The following is a 19,703-nucleotide window of genomic DNA, read 5'->3' as shown; positions in this document are numbered from 1 at the left end:
GAAAAGAAAGTTTGTACGGTAAAAATGATATTTCTTATTGATTCAAATATTTTTCAAAAATTTCCAAAAATAAAGCTTGAATATTTTATTCATCTATATAAATATCTTTCTAATAAAATTAAAATCCTATTACCTCAATAAATTTCAAATGCAATGTTATTAACAATAAAAGTTAATATTATTAATAATAATAAAATAGAAAAATACAACATTGAAATGCAACATATTCAATGCTAGTGAAAAATCTAAGTGTTTCAATGCTGTGTAAAAAATTTCAGCAATCTTAATACGACACCAACTCTAATCCATAATCATAAATCACACATGATATAATGAACGAAATCAATTAATGCATAACTAAATTTAAAAGCTTTTTCATTAAATTATTGAGATCAAACTTTGTACTACTATTTTTTTTAAATAGACAATATTGCTAAGTCATTTTAATCTCTCTTGTGACTTTATATGCAAAAAAATTAAATAAATTGTTGAAATCAGATCTTACTACTATTTCTTTTTGAAATGGACAATATTGCTAAATCTTTCAATCTCTTTTACAATGTAGTTGATCAAAATTGATTTTTAAATTAAAGAATATAAATATATAGAGTATCTTATATTTAGATATTATAAATATTTTTTTAGGCCTACATATATAGCCAACAAAACTAATTCTATATTGAACCATTTAAAAAGGACTAGAATTCTAATTTTTTAAATAAACTGTTGAAATCAGATTTTACTGCTCTTGGAGCCGGCACTGATTAAAAGAAGGTTCTTTAGGAAAAAGCAAGTCAATATTTAAAAAAATGATATGCATGTACATATGATGATCTTGTTAGAATATTAAAACTATTCATACAATTGTATTTAAATATTTAGACTTTTGAATTGATAGTTCTTTGATATATATTATATAGTATTAGAGCCTCTACAATAATTAATATCCAACATTTCATAATTTGATTGCAAAAAGGAGTTGTTAATCACAAGAAAAAGAAAAGAAAACTTCTCTTCTTTATTATTATTTTCTTGTTAGTTATTCTTTATTGTCCATTATAGTATCAGAGAAAATGCATACTTGAATTTGTCTTAATTGGATAGTTTCATCTCAATTAGGGTTAGTACATGTGCTAGTCAACTTATAACCATACTTAAATTGAGTATGCCCTTTAAGTTGTAAATAATATGGACAAATAATTGAGAGGTCCCAAGTCTAATTTTATTTCCACTAACCCATGGTCTAGAAAGAGTGGAAAATGGAAGAAAAGAAAAAAGAGAATATTTCTGAAATGTGGGAATTATTGTCAAAGCGCTATTTAATAACAAACGCCATTCACAGATTTCACCTTTACGGTACTCTTACTCGAATGCATAAAAAATCAGGTGAATCCATCAATGATTTTTTATCTGAAATGACTGCTGCATGGGACCAATTATCACTATCTGAACTAATTTGGCATGATTCTCGTGATGCTAAACTCTATGCTAAACAAAGAAATGAATTTAGAGTTTATCAGTTCACTTTACCTTTAAATGATGACTTTGAGTCAGTAAGGTCCTCTTTGTTACATAGGGATCCTTTTCCATATCTTGACACTGTAGTTACAGAGTTATTGAACGAAAAAGCTCGTTTAATAAATTTAAAACCTCATCGGTCGAGTCCTCTCTCTTGATCTGATCCGCTACTCTGCATATTCGTAAAATAAAGGAAAAAGCTAGTACTGTCATAAAGATGGGCATCTTATTTCTGAATGTTTCAAGTTACAAGACAAGCAAGGAAAGTACACCCAATTCGAATCCAAGTTTGGTAAGGCATTTACTCATACTTCTGCAGCTGCTACCATTGAGGAGGATTCTTCACATGGTAATTCCTCATCTCTGAATGAGCTATTAAGTCAGATAGACATTGACACACTGAAACAAGCTCTAGCTCAATCCTTTACGGGTAACTCCACTTCCTCTACCTTTTCTGCCACCAAAGTTACAACTTCCTCTTGGTTCTTTGATTCTGGTTGTTGTAACCATATGACTGCAGATCCTCATTTATTCCAAACTAAAAATGCCATATCTTATGCTCACATTATACATCGGTGATAATTCTTGTCTATCTGTCAGCCATATGGGTCATATTGCTACTCCTAATTTGTCCTTACCATGCACTTTTCTTGTACCTAAGCTTTCACTAAACCTTATTTCTGTTTTACAACTTTGTGAGAAAGGTTTTGAGTTACATTTTTCTCGTCATGGTTGTTATGTGCAGGATCCACAAACGGGGCAGATCCTTGGGACCGGCCGTAAAGTTGGTCGTCTGTTTGAACTATCTTCTCTTCAACTCCCTTCACAAACAAATGTTGTCCCTTCTTTTGTATCTCAATGCGCTTATGTCTCCTCGTCAACTTGGCACTCTCGCCTTGGTCATGTTTCTTCTTCTAGACTTAAATCTTTAATGTTCTAGCGGTGCTTTAGGAAATATTAAATATCAAAATTTTGATTATGCTTATTGTGAACTTGGAAAACAACATGTTTTACCTTTTAATAAAAGCACTTCCTTTTCTTCTGCTATTTTTGATCTTGTGCATACTGACATTTGGGGACCATCCCCTATAGCCACAATGGGCGGTGCAATTTATTTTGTAATCTTTATGGATGATTTCTCTCGGTTTATCTGGATATACTTTCTTAAAAATCGTTCTCAATTATATGAAATCTATGCTAAGTTTGCTTCTTTTGTCAAAACTCAATTTTCTTATAGCATAAAAACTCTTCGAATTGATAATGCCATGGAATACAAAGACTCTAAACTTTTACAACTTTTGTCCCAATATGGTACTGCCATCCAACGATTGTGTCCACAAACATCTTAACAAAATGGTCGTGCATAGCGAAAATACAGACATATCTTGGATATTGTTCCCACTCTTTTGACTTCCGCCGCTTGTCCTGAGCGTTTCTAGGGCGAAGCTGCTCTCACAGCTGTTTATACCATTAATCGTGTCCCCTCTCCGATTATTACTAATCAAACTCCTTATGAACAATTATATGGTACCCCTCCTGATTATACTCTACTTTGTGTTTTTGGATGTGCTTGCTTTATTTTCTTACAGCCACATGAACGCACAAAATTGAACCTCGTGCGCATCTATGTTGCTTTTTGGGTTATGGAATCAAACATAAAGGTTATAGATGTTGGGACCCTATCTCTAAACGTCTGCGTATTTCATGGCATGTTACTTTTTAGGAACATAAAATGTTTTCTACAGTCTCTGAGTTTCAAATGTCTACAAATAGTCCACCTTACTTTTATGATCCGTCCGCTACTTATTTCCTGAAATACAAACTGTCCATAATGAAAATGAGGATTCTCCTCTTTCTCCTAACGTTGTTATTGCAGGACAAACAGATGACCAACCTATTGCCTATCCTGTAGGATCTAACACGTCTCAGGATTCTACATTATTAGAAACTGATAGGAAATCATCATCTTAGCAACCACACACCCCAATAACTAATGAGTTATGATCCATATGGAATGCAAGAAAACACCCTCCAATCAAGATGATTCCAAAACCCAAGGATCTCCTTAAGTGAAGTTAGGAAAAACTAGTTCCAACAATAAACTAGCACTTGAATTCAACTCCAAACGCCACAAACCAAGTATGATTTGATAAGTTATGAATCAAACACAAGATTTTGGTTAGAGAACGCCACAAACTAAAACTAGTTTGATAAGTTCAAAGTTCATGCAAGAACTTAAGCAAAAACACTCATAAAGAGCAAACAAAGATTATCATTCAAAATTATATATTTACAAATGAATTTGGCTTTGATATTTATAGCCAAAACAAGACAAAGAAAACTTAAATGGATGTCTTTTGAACTTTCCCACATTTTCCCCTTTAATTCCCCTTAAAACTCATTAAAATGACTGTTTTTTTACATTGATAGCACTCATTTTGTAACTCCCAAATGATAACTAAACATGTGCACTCATTTGTAACTCCACACAACACACATATAACTCACACCTAATAAAATAATCCTTAATTAAATAAAAATAAACTAAAATAATTACTTAAGCTAAAACCCAAAAGATAAGAACCCATATAAATATGAATTAAGTCCAAAGGCCTAATCATAGCCAAATGGCATTTATTCTTCAAAATGGAATGAATGCTTCATTATAAGGTTGGACTCTTATTTTCATACATGAGTTGCATTTTCATTTTGGACCTTTTAGTGCATACCTTTGCAATGGAATCTCATGGCAGCCTTGATTCATATCAGAAACTCACTCAAATGATCTTCCTCCTAGAGTACACCAACCACCATCTTATCTCCATGATTATCATTGTTATTCTACAATTGTTACTTTACATGAACCTTCCTCTTATAATCCTCTTTGGCAGTAAGCTGTGAAAGAAGAATTGTAGGCTTTAACAAAGACACAAACTTGGGATTTGGTGGATCTTTCGGTTGATAAAGCTGTCGTGGGATGCAAATGGGTTTATAAGATCAAAAGTCATGTTGATGGATCAATAGAACGATATAAAGCTCGTTTGGTGGCCAAGGGCTTTACTCAAGAATATGGTATTGACTATGAAGAAACCTTTGCACCTATAGCTCGTCTTACTTCTGTTCGAAGCCTTATTGTTGTAGCTGTTATACAAAAATGGCCATTGTTCAAAATGGACGTCAAAAGTGCTTTCCTTAATGGGGATCTCTCCGAAGAAGTCTACGTGAAACCCCCGCCAGGTTATGATCATCCAACTAGTAAAGTTTATTATCTTCGTAAAGCCTTATATGGTCTTAAACAGGGTCCTCGTGCATGGTTTTCCAAATTCAGTTCCACAATTCATAAATTTGGATTTACTTCTAGTTCGTATGATAATGCTTTGTTTCTTCGAAAAATGGATAAGGGATACACCCTTTTACTATTATATGTGGATGACATGATTGTTACAGGAGATGATTTGCAGGAAATTATAGAGTTGAAACGATTTCTCAACAAGCAGTTTGAGATGAAAGATCTTGGTCGTTTAAGTTACTTTCTTGGGATTGAAGTTTCATCTCACAGCTCAGGCTATTCCTTGTCTCAGGCAAAATATGCAACTGATCTCTTAACTTGTGCCAACCTGACAGATAATAAGACTTGCAATACTCCCCTTGAAGCTAATGTCAAGCTTTTACCGACAGATGGCACACTTTTGGATGATCCTACTCTTTACAGGCAATTGGTTAGAAGCCTTATTTATCTCACCGCCACTCGTCCAGACATAGCTCATGCAGTTCACATGGTTAGCCAGTTCATGGCTGCCCCTCGCAGTTCTCATTTCAGTGCAGTTCTTTGAATTCTTCATTACATCAAGGGTACTTTGTTTCATGGCCTTCACTATTCTTCACAATCCTCACTAATATTGCGTGCATTCTCAAATGCTGATTTGGCAGGTGATCCTACTGATAGAATATCTACGACTGGCTACTGAAATTTTTGAGAGATTCTCTCATCTCTTGGCGGAGTAAAAAGCAAACAGTAGTTTCCTGCTCGAGTACGGAGGCGGAATATAGGGCCCTTGCTGACACAACTTCCGAGCTTTGTTGGTTGCGATGGTTGTTACAGGACATGGGAGTTTCACAATCTAATGCCATAAATATTTACTGTGACAATCATAGTGCCATACAAATTGCTCGTAATGATGTTTTCCATGAGCGCACCAAACATATTGAGATTGATTGTCACTTCATCCGGCATCATCTCATCAATGGCACTCTTCAACTCTCTCCTGTGTCTTCTATTGATCAGACAGCTGACATTTTTACTAAAGCTCATCCACCTGGTCGCTTTCATGACTTATCTTGCAAACTCAATTTAGCAAATTCTTTGTCACCTTGAGTTTGAGGGGGGATGTTAGATTATATTAGTCAATAATCTACTCCAAGATTTTAGTGATTTGTTTATATTCTTGACTCACAATTAGAGGGGCTGGCTTTAAGTGATTGATTTAGTAATTATTTGTTTCTATTTCTAGCTCTTGTTTTCTGTATATATACAGACCTATACCAAGGCATATAATATAGAAGTTAATACAATCTCATATTCTTCTCTTCATATTATTTTTTATCATTCTATAATGCTGATTCATCAAGCTCGTGGGGCATTATGCATATCACTCTCCATAATAAATTATGGGATGGAATTATTTGATTCCACTTGATAGGATATAAGCTATTTTTTGTTACGGCTATTTAAAATTAATTTAAAGCGTATTGAATATAATTTTTATAAGTAATAAAATAATATTTAAAATTTTAATTTAATTATATATCAAAAATTCGAACTCAAAATATTATCTAAATTAAAAGAAAATATTATCATCTTATCTAAATTGGCTGGAACCTTTTTTTATAAGGGATGCAGGGTTTGATAATACAATTTAAATTTACTTGTCCTTTCATTTAATGTGAGTGGGACATATGGTAATTTGTTCATTAGTCAACATGTTAGTTTCTTGTAGGGTTTTCAGTGGATCACTAGAAACTAAACACGTTTCTTGCGATTGATCCTTTTGTTTCAATTATTTGTTTTTGGATTTTTTTGGTGTGATTACTGTTGTAGCTTTTGTATAATAGATTTGACAAAATTACTGTATAACCTACTTTTGTTTTTGAAATTCTTAATAGTATGATAGTATATTTTCTTATTTATTCAATGTGCGATAATTTATACATTCTTCAATAGTGGTATTTTCATTAATTATTGAAATGATTTGATGAATTGCCTAGTGAGGAGGATAAGTAGAGTTTTATAATTATTTTATATTAGTCAATAATGTTTTTGTGACTTGATTTGTTGAATACTTTGTCCATCTATTTAAAGTTATTTTTATTTTTTTTTAAGAAGAAAAATATGCTTCATCCTCACAAGAATCATGATTTCAGAAATAAGAAACATGAATGACTGCAAGTAGGAACTCAGAATTCAGATTTCAGGTGCTTTTATGAGCAGGCAGAATTTTGGAGGATGTCTTGTTAAAGGGGATGATTTGCTATTCCTTCAGGTCATGGGCATGCCTCTGAACCTGAATAATGGATAAAGATATTGACAACGTGTTTGGTCCAATAGATGGCAGAATATTTGGTTAGAATGTGACTCAATTTCTTCTCTTTTTCAATCAAAACAGTATAGAGGTTCCATGCATGGAGCAATCTTTTAGATTGGTCTACTTGCCTTTCATCAGTTTACTCAAATGCAATTTCATGCCCCTCCCATTTATGCCTACCTAGCAAGAATATTATGGTGCAGCCATTGACAATTTTCACGGCCTTTCTTATTTATTTTAAAAAGAAATTTCAAAAGTTAGATTTTTCTAATTTTAAATTAAAGATAAGTGAAAAGAGTATCTTTTTTAGTTTTATAATTTTTATATGATTTTTTTTATGACAAAGAAATATATAGTTACTAACCATGACAAAAAAATAATTTACCGTAAAAAATTTTGATTTGTAAAAATTTAGCCACCTTTACTTTACTTTGATTAGCCATCGTTATTGTGTTAATCAATGTGAGTGTGAAATTTAACAAGTGTTAATCTCATTACTTCATCGTTATATCGAGAAGTCGTTAATTTGATAAAATCAATTTAAAAATTCAACAATAATATATTATTAAATACATAAAATATAATAATAATAATTTATCGAAATAAAAATATAATTAAATCCCATTAATTGATAACTTTTAATAAAAAACAATACTTCTTTTCATTACAATTTTTAACCGTACTTCTCTATTAACTAAATCAAAACTGAAGCTCTTATATATTCTATATAAAACTTACTGCTAAAGATACCCTTTTTTATTTTATTTTTAGTTCTGAAAAATACTTTTGAAAATAAGATAAATTGAATCATCATTAAAATAATATATATTAATAAATATTAAATTAAGAAAAATTATAGATATGCTTTTCAAGATCTAACTGAGGAATGCAGATTTAGAAGTCCAAATTTCCAAGGGCAATGCCAAACAAGCCCTCATAGATTTAAGCATAGTTTTCAAATCTCAAGCTCCAGGGTTTAATCAAGTACAAATAGTGTACACAAAACAGCTAACAACATTGATCCTACTCAGTTCCATTAGCTCCCAAGGATTGAAAAAAACAAAAGAATCTTGGCAAGTAAACAGAAAACAAAGAGAATGTTAAGAAACAATACACAGACACATCCACCTCTTTTTACAGTAGGGTAAAAAGATGAGAAGATTGGAAGAAGACAGCCTGTGATTAATGCCAATGGTAGGGCTACCCTTTTATCAAGCCCTGATTTTACATCATGTTAAGATCCCAGTCTACATTGTATGGAAAAATTGAGGAATAGTAGCAAATTGCATACAGTCCCTTGATACATTCTTCCCCCAGCAGGCCTATCCTTCTAGACCCTGTCTGTCAGAAAACATATAGTGGCGGTCACTAAGATCGTTCTACCTAATCACTAGAGTTCTATGATTTTGAAACTTGGTCACTAAGTACAGTCAAGATATTCCCCCTCGGCCAGAGTTAAACCTTGGCCTTGAGTCTTCCTAAACCTAGAACTCCGTTTTCGATGACCACGGCCCTGTTTATGCTGTTCCCACTCATGAGCTCCTCTAAGTACCTTATCCCCACATGCCTGCCAATAGACAGAGTCAGGAGCACAGTAAAGCACGGATTTATCTAGAAGAAGCCACACAATTTAAAACGAAGATATAAAAAATTAAAACAAGAGCAAATAGTACTAGTGCTGTCACAAAGCATTTCAAGCAGGTCTGACCTTGCATATATATTGGGTCCACAGGTTCCTTTTCATTCCAGCATCAACAGAAGCCTCCAAGACAGGCACAGAACTCTTATCCCCCCTTAGAAAAGATCTGATAATTTCAACAGCTGGTTCAACCACGTGTGCAGCCCATGATTCATCTGATTTACCTGGAACATATGATTATCCAATGTGATTCAGAAAGTATCCAAAATGCCTTTTACTTCTAAAAAGAAATTCTATAATTTGATTAGAATAGATAGGACGGTGAACTGTTGTACATGATATGGATTCTGTTGCATAAACATAATGTATATTCCACCCAAACAACGTGTTGAGCCGAGTTATCCTCCTCTTCTGCAAAACAACAACACTATGTGACACAAAACATGTTTTACACAACATAGATCTCAAAATACATGTATGGCTAAAGAACATGTAAAATAATGACATCATAAACTATGTAAAATAATGACATCATAAACTTACTTGCCGACGAACTAGTCTTCTAGTATTTAATTTTACTTTGTCAATGGCTTCAGTTAAAAGAACTTTGACTTCGTTATCATCAGATGAACGGAGGATCTCCCTCATATTATTTTTTAACATCTTGTCATTGTTTGTGGACACCAGGAAGAGAGATTTATCAGTTGAATCATTTGCTTCGTCATTCCTGTTGTCTGAAAGGTAAGCTCTCAGAACATCTTCAAACTCCCGTACACCAATGGCTTGCTGCAAGCCTCGGGTATAATCCGCATAAGGATTGTAAATATCATAAACTTCACAAAGTAATCCAGCATCAATCATGCAGTCCACTCTTTGCCCCACATATTGGTCCAGCACAGGGGTAGCAGCATCAACACAAATGAAACAACAATCGAATCTACAATTATCAATGCGACCCCAGTTCTGCCCTGCCACATTCATAATGTTAATGAAACTTAAAGAGTACATAGGAAAACTCGGTTTCATCACTTCAGTCCAGAAGTGGCCATCAAGAGATGAAGAAACTTGAAGCAGAACATGATCTTGGCATATTGCACTTCAAATTTCTTCATTGTGCAAATGCAAAATACAAAGTTTTGTGCATCAAAGCCTATGATAAAGAAAAAAATTAATCCTGAATTTGACTAAACCCAAAAATAAACTTTTGTAATAAGATCGAGAGCACAGTAATACAGAACATTTTCCTTCCAGAAAAACAGATTCACTAAAATAAGCAGATTTATAATTTGAATAAAAGAGGTCTGCTTCGTCCGGAATCAAAAATTAAAGTTTGCAATTACTGACAGAAATCATTACCAACCTCTGCAGCCTTTCCCAGATAAAGTTTGCTAGGAAGAATACCAGAGCGAGCATACAAATTGAGGTACTGATTAATCTGGGGAAAAAGAAAAAACATATTTCAGGGATAGGACGGACTCCAAAATGTTCCATCCATTTTCTAATTTCATCTGAAACATGCTAGTTCAAAAGATATGCACAAAATTATTGTAAATGTTGCACACACAAATTTTTGGAGTTGAAAATCACACCAATGACAATTGATTGAACAAGCCATGCACAATGGAACAGTCTAAAGCTATAGAGAAAAGAATGCATTTGGTTATAGTAAAATGACTATAAGAATTACAACCCCTGCAAGAAGCTGGAGGATAAATAACTCAATATGAAAACATTAGATTATTAGTGGGAATAACTACTTCATCATCAGAAGAAGGTATCCTGCATTAACCTATAAGTAAGCAAACAAAATCTACAACCCACAAGACAACAGCTGGAAATGATATTGAGACTGTCAAAGAATTTTTATTTTATGCATAGAAGTTTATGCGTTCAATTATTAATCAAAAGTGGGCTTAAGCATCATGTGTTAGACAAAGCTTAGGTATACATTTTAAAGGGCGCAGACAAAAATAGTACTGCTAGAAAGGATAAGGGACAATAGCCTAGTCCAATAACAACATCACAGAGACAACGTAGGGTAAATCCAAAACTTTAAAGCCATAGGCCTGGTGTAGTAACTAGATGAGGGAGACGCAAATGAAACAGAGACAAATTTACTGTAAATTGTAAGAACAAATTCATACATCTCCAAGGTCAAGTAAGAGAATCAAAGTATACATAAGATCGATTGCTCATGCTTTCTTCAGTTATCTTTAACTAGAACAATTTGCTTTGTGAGAATGAAGCAGAAAATCGTAAGCAATAGTAATAAAAACATTCAGATAATGACATAGCATGATATTAAGGCAATAGAAACAAGCATAACAAATGCACATTATTATACATATTTCATATACTGCATATTAACAAGGACTTATGATCCCTACTTTTCTGTGGTTGTTTGGATGGACTCTATTAGCTGCAACAGGATCGAGCTCTTTAAGATAATCATAGCTATCGAAACCATTACTCTCAAACTCAGGCACCTGGTCGGTCTGCTCATCTCCTGTAAACGCATAGCATACAAAATACATATATATATCAATAATACTGGACTAATAAATGCAAACTTTGAAGCAATGAAGTCGTAGTATACCAGGAGGCTCATTCACAAAGCTATCATCCAAATCTTCTGCTGCTGTATCATCTAAAAGGAAAGGACTAACAAGAGCCTGACCACAAAAAAACAATCTATCAAGAGACAAAAAGAATTGAAGGTTAAAAACACAAGTGAAGCAGTATAACACAAAAAATGTAACAGTTCATGTCCTACCTGAATATAGTAGTTAGTACCCCCAACAATAACAGGAAAGCAGTTGCGGGATAGAATGTCCTTGATAAGCTAAAAAGAAATCAATAAACTAATCAACACAATCAAGTCAGATCATGAAAATAACATTTGAAAGAAGACTCATCTGCTTGATGTGAGAAAGATCTAGAAAGAAAAAAAAAAAAAAAATTTATCGCAAAGCTAAACTCACAGGAATAGCAGAATCTCGAAACTCTTTAGCTGTAAATTCCACATTTGGGCTTATTGTTCCAAGAAGATGGTGAGGAACTCCTTAAACACATAGCCCATCTCATTAAAAAAAGAAAAACAAAGAAGCTAAATTAACAGCACATGAAAGAAGAAAAGAAAAAGGGAGGGATAAAAGAAGTACCCTTTTGGTCATAGAGAGGAACTTTATTGGTGAGAACATCAAGGCCATGATAGACTTGCATTGAATCAGCGTTGATAATTTCAACAGGGAAGTGGGTTGCTAAATCAATGGCTAGTTTTGATTTTCCTGAACCAGTTGGACCCATTATCACCACCACCTTTGGCCTTCTTTTTCCATCGCTAGGGTTTTCCAATTCCATCTGAGAGTTACTATCGGTCTCTTCCATCTTCAATCGTTCACTCTCCCTTCCTAAATGAAATTAAACTTCTATCTTTTTTACCATGCGACCCACTTTTATTTAAGCCTACTAATCATGTATAGGACGATGATGTTGCCAATGCCACCTGGATTCTTACAGTGACGTGGACACTGCCACCTATCTCCTTCTGCTGATGCAGTCTATGCCCACTTCAATTCATACTGATGTGGTACATGTCACCGGCTCCTATGCATGCATCATATGGGTCTTCAGCTGACGAGGCATGTGCCACCTCCACACTGATGATGACATGTAACATATCAGATATGATTATATTAACTGTGCAAATATATATAGATATATAAATTTTTAACATATGTATATGTACAATTATATTATATTTATTATAATTATTATTTATATGTAATGTTGATATTTGTTTTATATTTAGTATAACTTATATAAATATAATTAATATATTAATTAATAAATTACTTTACAGTATTAATTTATACAAATATATTTAATATATTAATTAATAAAAATTCTTATTAAAAATTAAGTCTAGTTTTAAAAATATATTAATTGAGATATTATTACTATTATTGTTATTAATTTATTGACTAATTGAAGAAAAAGATAATCTAAAATATTAAAAAACTAAAAAATTATGAAATTTAATATGGTTAAAATTAAAAATTTAATTAACTAAATTATAAATATTGATTAATTAATACTAACAGCTTAAGTTTAGGGTTAATAAATTTAAAAACTAATATAATTAAATTTTAAAAAAAAATCAACAGTTAAATTAACTAAACTGTAATTACTTTATATGGCATATAAGCTTAGAGGTCTCTTCAGCTAATAAGATATGTACTATCCGAATACTAACGATGACATGTAACATGCCAGACAAGATTAAATGCCATGTGGCTAACTGGCAAGTATCATGTCATTAATATATACTACGTGACAAACTATATTTAGTATTTATATTATGAAAATATTTTTGCTTAGATTTGGCGTTGTGCCAATCTATATACCAAACCAATAGATAATTGATATATATTTATTAATTTTAAATAATAAAGTATATGTCAATATCCAATACCAAAATATAAAACATTCATACATATGTCTCATTCTTTTATTAGTTGTATTTAATACACCAACATATATAGTATATAACACATTATTATCACTTATGTCTAAGTGGTGTATGCATTATGTAGCAGCATATGCCCCAAATATCCTAAAACACTCATACATCTTTTTCTTCCATTGGCAGTTTGCTCAAGTCATTTGGTGTTTATCCCTTTAGGCTATTTTTCCAACCATCTAGTCGGTCTGAACTTCAGAACCTGCTGGAGTGGGTTGGTGGACTTCCTCCATGGAAGGAATTCTTCAAACCAGTCGTTAATCTAGTTGGTCTTTACTTCATATTGGAAAGCAATGAATAATATTATTTTCTCACAAAAATTCTAGTCGCCTACTGAGATAACCCATCTGGTGAACAAGGATGACATGGAGTACATTAAAGCTCTTCAAACATCACCATCCTCACAAAAATTTTATAAAATGGATCGAAATCAACTTTGATGGAGCGATGCACATTAGCTCTACCTCTGACATATTAGTCTTGTTGCCCACAATCACCATTGTATCTTACTTGACTCGCTGAATATGTTGGTATAACTGATCCTTTCACCTTACTGTTGCACCTCTTGTTCGAAAACCAACCTAAATAGATTATCATACTACTGATACAAATATCATAAACTGGCCGTGTCAGAAGGATTCTTGTTCAGTTGTATATGTTTCTTCTGGAATTAAGTACTTTCTTTCAAGGGAAGAGTTGGAGGAGGTAGCAAATGGTTTAGAGCTTAGCAAGGTTAGCTTCATATGGGTAGTTAGGTTTCAAGGTGGAGACAGGGTAAGCATCCAAGAAGCATTACCAAAAGGCTTCTTGAAGAGAGTTGGTAAGAGGGGTTTGGTGGTAGCAGGTTGGGCTCCACAAGCAAATATTCTTGAACATTCAAGCATTGGAGGATTAATCAGTCATTTTAGTGGGAGTTCTACATTAGAGGGAATGGTACTTGATGTGCCAATTACTGCTATGCCTATGCATCTTGACCAGCCCTTGAATGATAGGCTGGTGGTAGAAATTGGTGTAGGCATGGAAGTGCCAAGAAAAAGTAATGAGAGGCATAGGTGACCAATGCAAATATTATGGAAAAAAGGGGGAAAGAAGTAAGGAGAATAGCTAAAGAATTGAGTGAGAATAGAGGAAGATAGCAGGAGATGAAGAAATGGTTGGTGCAGCTTGTTAAAGGAATTTAGGGACTTCCATAGCTGCCAAGGAAAAATGCTGAATAAGTGAATATGGGCATATGACCAATATGATGAATAATGTATATACATTTTTATTGTAGTAGGATAGAAAAGTTATTAGTATAATGTTTTTCACTTAATAATGATACAAGAATGTGGAGAGAGCACACATCTGCATTGAAATAATTTCCTGATGGAAAATACAACCTCATCTGAATTTAATTGCTGCAAATTTTGATAAGAAAACACAGATTTATCTAATAATTTCACCTATTATAGACAAATAAAATAATAATGTTACATAAAAAAAATGCATGTAATAACAGATAACAGAAATAAGTGTCTACGTGGTAATATTTTGTAATAATTTGAGTCACTAACCAACCATGATTTCTGAACATGGCAGTTTGTTTCTGATAAATGGATTGGAAGGATATGAAAAAACAGCATTATAGACTATCTTCAGGTGGAAGTGCTGGTCTTCATAGGACAATACTTGGATCTCAATTTTAATATCATAATTTATGGTAAAGATATAAAAATGGTGGGACATCAAATTTGGTTGATACAGATATCTAGTTTGCCTGTTTACTGGTACAATAAGATATAATCTACCATGCACATTTCAGTTTCATGATTAAGCAAACATTTTTCATGATTAAGCAAACATATCTTACATTTGAATACAAGAATGAGAGATTCCAAATCTTGACAATGTGTGTTTTAGTACAAAGCCTCTATGGTGGGTGCATTTTCTTTTCTAGATCAGCAAACTTCCCTTCAATAATCAAGAAACACTGAGAAAAATAAAAATGAAAAAGAAAAAAAAAGTGCAGATAGAAAATCAACAAAGTATGCACCTGATTCAAGAACATGATTCTAATTACAACAAGCATTAATACATCAGGTTATTAGTATTACTAGCGCCATCTAATTAGCGAAGAGTCTCAATGTTTTTGCTTAATTCCTCCAGTTTCTTCAGCCTCAGTCTCTCACTTTCACCTACCAGCTGACAATCAATCCATACAAATATCAAGTAATGTATCAGCAAGCTATCAATAAATTGATATTCAATCGTGCAAGAAGAAAAAGAAAGAACACATTCATGTCAAATGTCAGTGTACCTCCATTAATTTGGAAACTAGTTGTGATTTTTCCTTATTCTTCTCATTAAAAGCTTCAAGTGCTTCTCTGTATTCTCTCTCCTGGAATCACATAAAGACTTCTGAGGCCATCAAGTAATTAACTTTAGCTTCAAATGAACATATAAAGTCTTGATGGAATTATATCATATAAGAACAAAATGGGTCATCAAGATTCTGCTTGGGCACTTTCTAAACTTCTTGATTACAAATGAGGATGGGGAACTCAGCACTTGATACCTTGTCTAAATTGAGATATATATTTACTGTCAAGCTAAGCCTGTGCATGCCTTCTAGCAAGTATATATGATTGCGAAAAAGATAACAAGATAGTTAATTAAGAAGCAAGCCAAGATGCTTCACCTTCCTCTGGCAGGTCAGTCCCAGAGGCTTCAACTCGCGGTTAACTGTATCGATCTTCTTTCGCACCATTGAGACTTCCTTCCTCATTGGATCTGATAGAGTTTCAAGCTCCTGCAATATCATTGCAGATTAAAAAAGAAAGAAAAGAAAAACTTCAGGGTTTGTTTCTATATATAGTACTGAAGTCGTTTCCAGGATGTCAAGTTTCAAGATTGAAGCCCAGTTGGATTAACAGAAAAAATGACAATTGCAAAGCGATTGAGGTTTACGCAGGAAAATGAGAACTTACTTCTCTTATCTCAGCTAAGCGTTTGGTTGCTTCTTCAGCGCGCCCTAACTGAGCCTGAACCCTGTCTTTCACCTCCATTTTCTTCCTCTCAATCTCTTCTTCTTTCGCTCGAAACATAGCCAATGCTGATCTTGACATCTCCTCATCTTTGTCATCTGTTGCTGGACTTCCATTAGTAGTAACAGCAGCACCTGAATTCTTCACTCTCTGCATTTGTAATTGTTGTTGCTCCAAAATCTGTTTCTGGGTTGTCATTGCTTATAGCCCTTCTGCCCCCCCTCCACCCTCTTTCCTGAAAATAGTTCTTTACCTTTCGTATATGATTGTCCTCTTTCTCTTGTTGTAGGTAGCTATATAAATAAATAAATAAACCTTTGGCTTTAAAGGTATGATATGAAACCAACTTGCTTACTTTGCAACAAAACAATATACTACATTAAGCCAAATTACCAATTTGCCTCAGATCACTTTAAATCATGAAGTTAAAAAGAGGATTTCACCTTTGTTGAATGAAGACTCAAACTTTGAAACCTTCTCTTTAAACCCTCTTGTCACCTTTACTCAAAAAAATGAAACATATAATCACAGTTCATCATCATATGAATACTGAAATTTTAACTTTGTACCCACAGTACATTTAACATGGAAACTATACATCCTTGGTAACTTCTCTTTCAATATTATTTATATTTTTATACTTGGTAGATGATCTAGATCTTCCTCTTTAAATTGGTTAGATGGCTACTTTCTAAGTTGCTATGTTGACAGAATTCAGCTATATCTTTTCTCTCCTTGAGAAATCAATTTAATGAAATCAAGGGTTCCTAGGTTCTCCCTTGAATTCTTTTAATGCATTAATTGATCAATTGAAAAATTACTGTTTTATTTGTTATTAACTATTTGTTGTTCAAGATCTTTTATGATTAATTCTACAGAAAAATTCAAACCTGGATTACAAGCAATTAAAAAAATATTCAAATCTGGATTCATATATATTTTGCACTTAAACATCAGCAAATATATTTAAAGAATAAAAAACACCTTGCACGAGACTTTCTGTATCATAAATTCATACGTGCATAGTCTAGATTATTACGTCATATATATGAAATCTCTTTTGATAAATAATATAAGATTGCATGATATTAGAACACACTGACTAATTAAGTGTGAATTTGAAGAAATACCATAAGCTATTGGGTAATCAATGATTTTCTCTTTGCTCTTATACACAATCAATCCTAATTATTTAGGTACAATATACTTATGACTTCAATTCGGGTTGAAAGGACTTCAAAAAGCAAAGGTAAGTATTCTTTTTCCTTGAGGAAAAGTGCTTTAGGTGTAAGTTTTGTCTTGTGGGGGTAGACAGTAAGGGCTCACCTACACAAAACATTTGTTTTTGAGAGCCTTAAAGGACAAGATAAGAATAGAAGAGATTGGAAATATATAAAATAGCTAGCTTGCCTTTTATTACATATCATTACATTTCTATCTTGACATAATTCTGACCAAGAACCTTCCCAATTAATCTTTGTCTTCCTCTGCATTTTTTTATTTGATTAAAAGAAATTTTGTCACATAATCTGATTTTGTACCAATTTTCTTTTTTAAAAAAGTTTCCTGCCAGGAAAAGAAAAGAAGAAACAAACAAACAAACAGTTCAAGACACAAAAGAAAATGGCATTGCATGTGTATGCCGCCCATATGGTTCTTTTTTGAAATTCAAAACAAGAATAAACTTGTATTAGGGAGTGATTTAATGATTAAATTGATGATATTGCTTTTTTTACTTTTTTCAACTTTAGTTTATATGTAGGGGGCCTTTGAAACACCTTGAAAAAGTATGTATAAATTGTCTGGCCATTACTTTCCAGCTGAAAAAGTTCCTGCTATTTTTCTGATTAATTTGAACTAATCTAACCATAATTTTATGCTAATCTACCTTTATTTTTCATTGATACATTTACTGCTTACCCACCATAATCTTCGGTTCCAGAAATTAGAAATCTAATGCCAACCCTCATCAACAATCACTAAACTTTATATGTAATTTCATTTAAATCACTAAATTTTAATTGTGTATCAATGTATATAAATTAACATAACACAAGAACAATTTACAAGAAAATAATTCTTAAAAAGAGAGAAATCTGATGTATTAATTTCTGAACTGCAGAGATGACCAAGCTGAAATGCAATTAAATTTTTGCAAATAAAATAAATCAAAATTGTATGACTAAATTGTAATTAACAAAGTTATCATTGCTATAAACATGTCTTGTATCTTTACAAGGTTGCACTTTCTAATGTTGAAACCCAACAACAAAACCCCTGCAATCTGCAGAAAGTATCAAGACATGTTTTTACCCCTTTCTGAGATATTGGCCAAAAAGTACAGTTCTCCTTTTAGCTTTGGGCTAACTGGAGGAGGTTTTTGAGGCTGTGAGCATCAAACTGATCATAATACTCATGCAATTATATAATTAATCTCAAACGTTAGCTCAATTTGCAATGGAGTTTGCCATTATCCTTGTTGATTAGAGAGAGTTCAATTTCCAAGGCCAAATCACAAAAGAGTTCATATTTTTTTAGTGAATAAATAGGTAAGAGTTAAATTCCTGACAATCTGTATTAGGAACTTGTATTCAATTATTTTGATAACTTTTCTGTATTATGAAACAGGCATTAGAAAACATTGCACCATGCCTACCCAGAAAAGAGAAAGCAAAAAATTTGGCAAAAAGAATTATGTTCCTGTGCTTGCAGTAAAATTTAGAAAATGTATTCAATTATTTTGATAATTTTTCTGTATTATGAGACAAAGCATTAAAAATTTGTTTGTTCATTGCACCATGCCTGCCCAGAAAAGAAGAAGTAAAAAAAATCTTAGCAAAAAGAATTATGTTCCTGTGATTGCAGGAAAATTTAGAAAATGATAGCATTTAGGGGTGGCCAGGTCAATCCAGCAAGGTCTACATGTGCCTGCCTGAATAAGAAAGGAAAGGTCTTCTATTGGTTTTGGCCCCCCATTTGAAAAAAAATGTCTCTGTAGCTTGCATCAGTGCCAAGGAAATAGAAAAGAAAGAGAGGAAAAAGCAAAGCCTGCCTGCATGTGTGTGCCCTAGCAACTGCATAAGTTTAAGATATGCTTATGCCATAACTTTTAATAAGCCTCTGCAGGCAGTCTGCATGTGTGCTTGGAATTGCATTGGGTCCAATGGCAATTACATATATAAGTTAGATACAGGCAAGGCAAGCCACCCCTTTCATCATCATTCTGATACCATATATCCTTTTTTTACAATCATTGTTTTTGTATATAGGAATGCATGCATGACTATATAATAAATTGCAGCCAACTCATATGAATTGATATTGAGCAATGAAAGTATCCATTACTTTTGTTTTGGAAAGTATCCATGGATTCTCTAGATTGATTTTCAGCGTTTCATCATTATTTCTGAAATACAAAG

General features: G+C 33.0%; 3 protein-coding genes across 7 annotated transcripts; 1 reads left to right on the top strand and 2 right to left on the bottom strand.

Moving 5' to 3' along the window:
* Positions 1 to 8,261: 8,261 nt before the first annotated feature.
* LOC8269651 (tRNA dimethylallyltransferase 2) lies at positions 8,262 to 12,202 on the bottom strand. Of its 4 annotated transcripts, none has more exons than XM_002529038.4 (10): positions 11,901 to 12,188; positions 11,721 to 11,800; positions 11,513 to 11,581; positions 11,336 to 11,411; positions 11,127 to 11,245; positions 10,100 to 10,174; positions 9,283 to 9,702; positions 9,075 to 9,150; positions 8,809 to 8,963; positions 8,262 to 8,667 (listed from the first exon to the last, which is right to left on the bottom strand). In XM_002529038.4, the coding sequence occupies exons 1-10, from the start codon at positions 12,124 to 12,126 to the stop codon at positions 8,521 to 8,523; spliced, it is 1,443 nt and encodes a 480-aa protein (XP_002529084.2). In that variant the 5' UTR covers positions 12,127 to 12,188; the 3' UTR covers positions 8,262 to 8,520. The 4 variants fall into 4 exon arrangements, with proteins under 4 accessions (XP_002529084.2, XP_015580824.2, XP_048234413.1 ...); XM_015725338.3 differs by having other exon boundaries at positions 11,336 to 11,430; positions 11,901 to 12,160; XM_048378456.1 differs by having other exon boundaries at positions 11,336 to 11,430; positions 11,721 to 11,818; positions 11,901 to 12,041.
* Positions 12,203 to 12,995: 793 nt separating this feature from the next.
* LOC8269650 (beta-D-glucosyl crocetin beta-1,6-glucosyltransferase) lies at positions 12,996 to 14,404 on the top strand. Its single transcript, XM_048378379.1, has 3 exons — positions 12,996 to 13,042; positions 13,391 to 13,530; positions 13,851 to 14,404. The coding sequence occupies exons 1-3, from the start codon at positions 12,996 to 12,998 to the stop codon at positions 14,315 to 14,317; spliced, it is 654 nt and encodes a 217-aa protein (XP_048234336.1). The 3' UTR covers positions 14,318 to 14,404.
* A 658-nt stretch (positions 14,405 to 15,062) lies between these two features.
* LOC8269649 (ankyrin repeat domain-containing protein 30A) lies at positions 15,063 to 16,593 on the bottom strand. 2 transcript variants are annotated; one of them, XM_048377659.1, is made up of 4 exons: positions 16,228 to 16,593; positions 15,939 to 16,049; positions 15,558 to 15,658; positions 15,063 to 15,442 (listed from the first exon to the last, which is right to left on the bottom strand). In XM_048377659.1, exons 1-3 carry the CDS (start codon positions 16,480 to 16,482, stop codon positions 15,575 to 15,577), a joined length of 450 nt encoding a protein of 149 aa, XP_048233616.1. In that variant the 5' UTR covers positions 16,483 to 16,593; the 3' UTR covers positions 15,063 to 15,442; positions 15,558 to 15,574. The 2 variants fall into 2 exon arrangements, with proteins under 2 accessions (XP_048233616.1, XP_002529082.1); XM_002529036.4 differs by having other exon boundaries at positions 15,558 to 15,638; positions 16,228 to 16,590.
* Positions 16,594 to 19,703: the final 3,110 nt, after the last annotated feature.

Source organism: Ricinus communis, chromosome 8 (assembly GCF_019578655.1).
Source record: "Ricinus communis isolate WT05 ecotype wild-type chromosome 8, ASM1957865v1, whole genome shotgun sequence".
Taxonomy (NCBI): Eukaryota; Viridiplantae; Streptophyta; class Magnoliopsida; order Malpighiales; family Euphorbiaceae; genus Ricinus; species Ricinus communis.
This window is presented reverse-complemented; position numbering and strand designations above follow the sequence as displayed.

What these genes read in the sequence shown, in the direction of transcription:
- LOC8269651 (XM_002529038.4), bottom strand. Translation starts at nt 12,126, where the DNA reads ATGGAAGAGACCGATAGTAACTCTCAGATGGAATTGGAAAACCCTAGC. An exon ending in CTTTGTGAATGAGCCTCCTG is followed by an intron (nt 11,246 to 11,335) that starts GTATACTACGAC and finishes ATGCGTTTACAG; the next exon opens with GAGATGAGCAGACCGACCAG. An exon ending in ATCTGGGAAAGGCTGCAGAG is followed by an intron (nt 9,703 to 10,099) that starts GTTGGTAATGAT and finishes GTGGCAGGGCAG; the next exon opens with AACTGGGGTCGCATTGATAA.
- LOC8269650 (XM_048378379.1), top strand. Translation starts at nt 12,996, where the DNA reads ATGACATGTAACATGCCAGACAAGATTAAATGCCATGTGGCTAACTG. An exon ending in AAATGCCATGTGGCTAACTG is followed by an intron (nt 13,043 to 13,390) that starts GCAAGTATCATG and finishes TTCCATTGGCAG; the next exon opens with TTTGCTCAAGTCATTTGGTG. An exon ending in ACCAGTCGTTAATCTAGTTG is followed by an intron (nt 13,531 to 13,850) that starts GTCTTTACTTCA and finishes CAACCTAAATAG; the next exon opens with ATTATCATACTACTGATACA.
- LOC8269649 (XM_002529036.4), bottom strand. Translation starts at nt 16,482, where the DNA reads ATGACAACCCAGAAACAGATTTTGGAGCAACAACAATTACAAATGCAG. An exon ending in GCTTAGCTGAGATAAGAGAA is followed by an intron (nt 16,050 to 16,227) that starts GTAAGTTCTCAT and finishes ATGATATTGCAG; the next exon opens with GAGCTTGAAACTCTATCAGA. An exon ending in TAGTTTCCAAATTAATGGAG is followed by an intron (nt 15,443 to 15,557) that starts GTACACTGACAT and finishes ATTGATTGTCAG; the next exon opens with CTGGTAGGTGAAAGTGAGAG.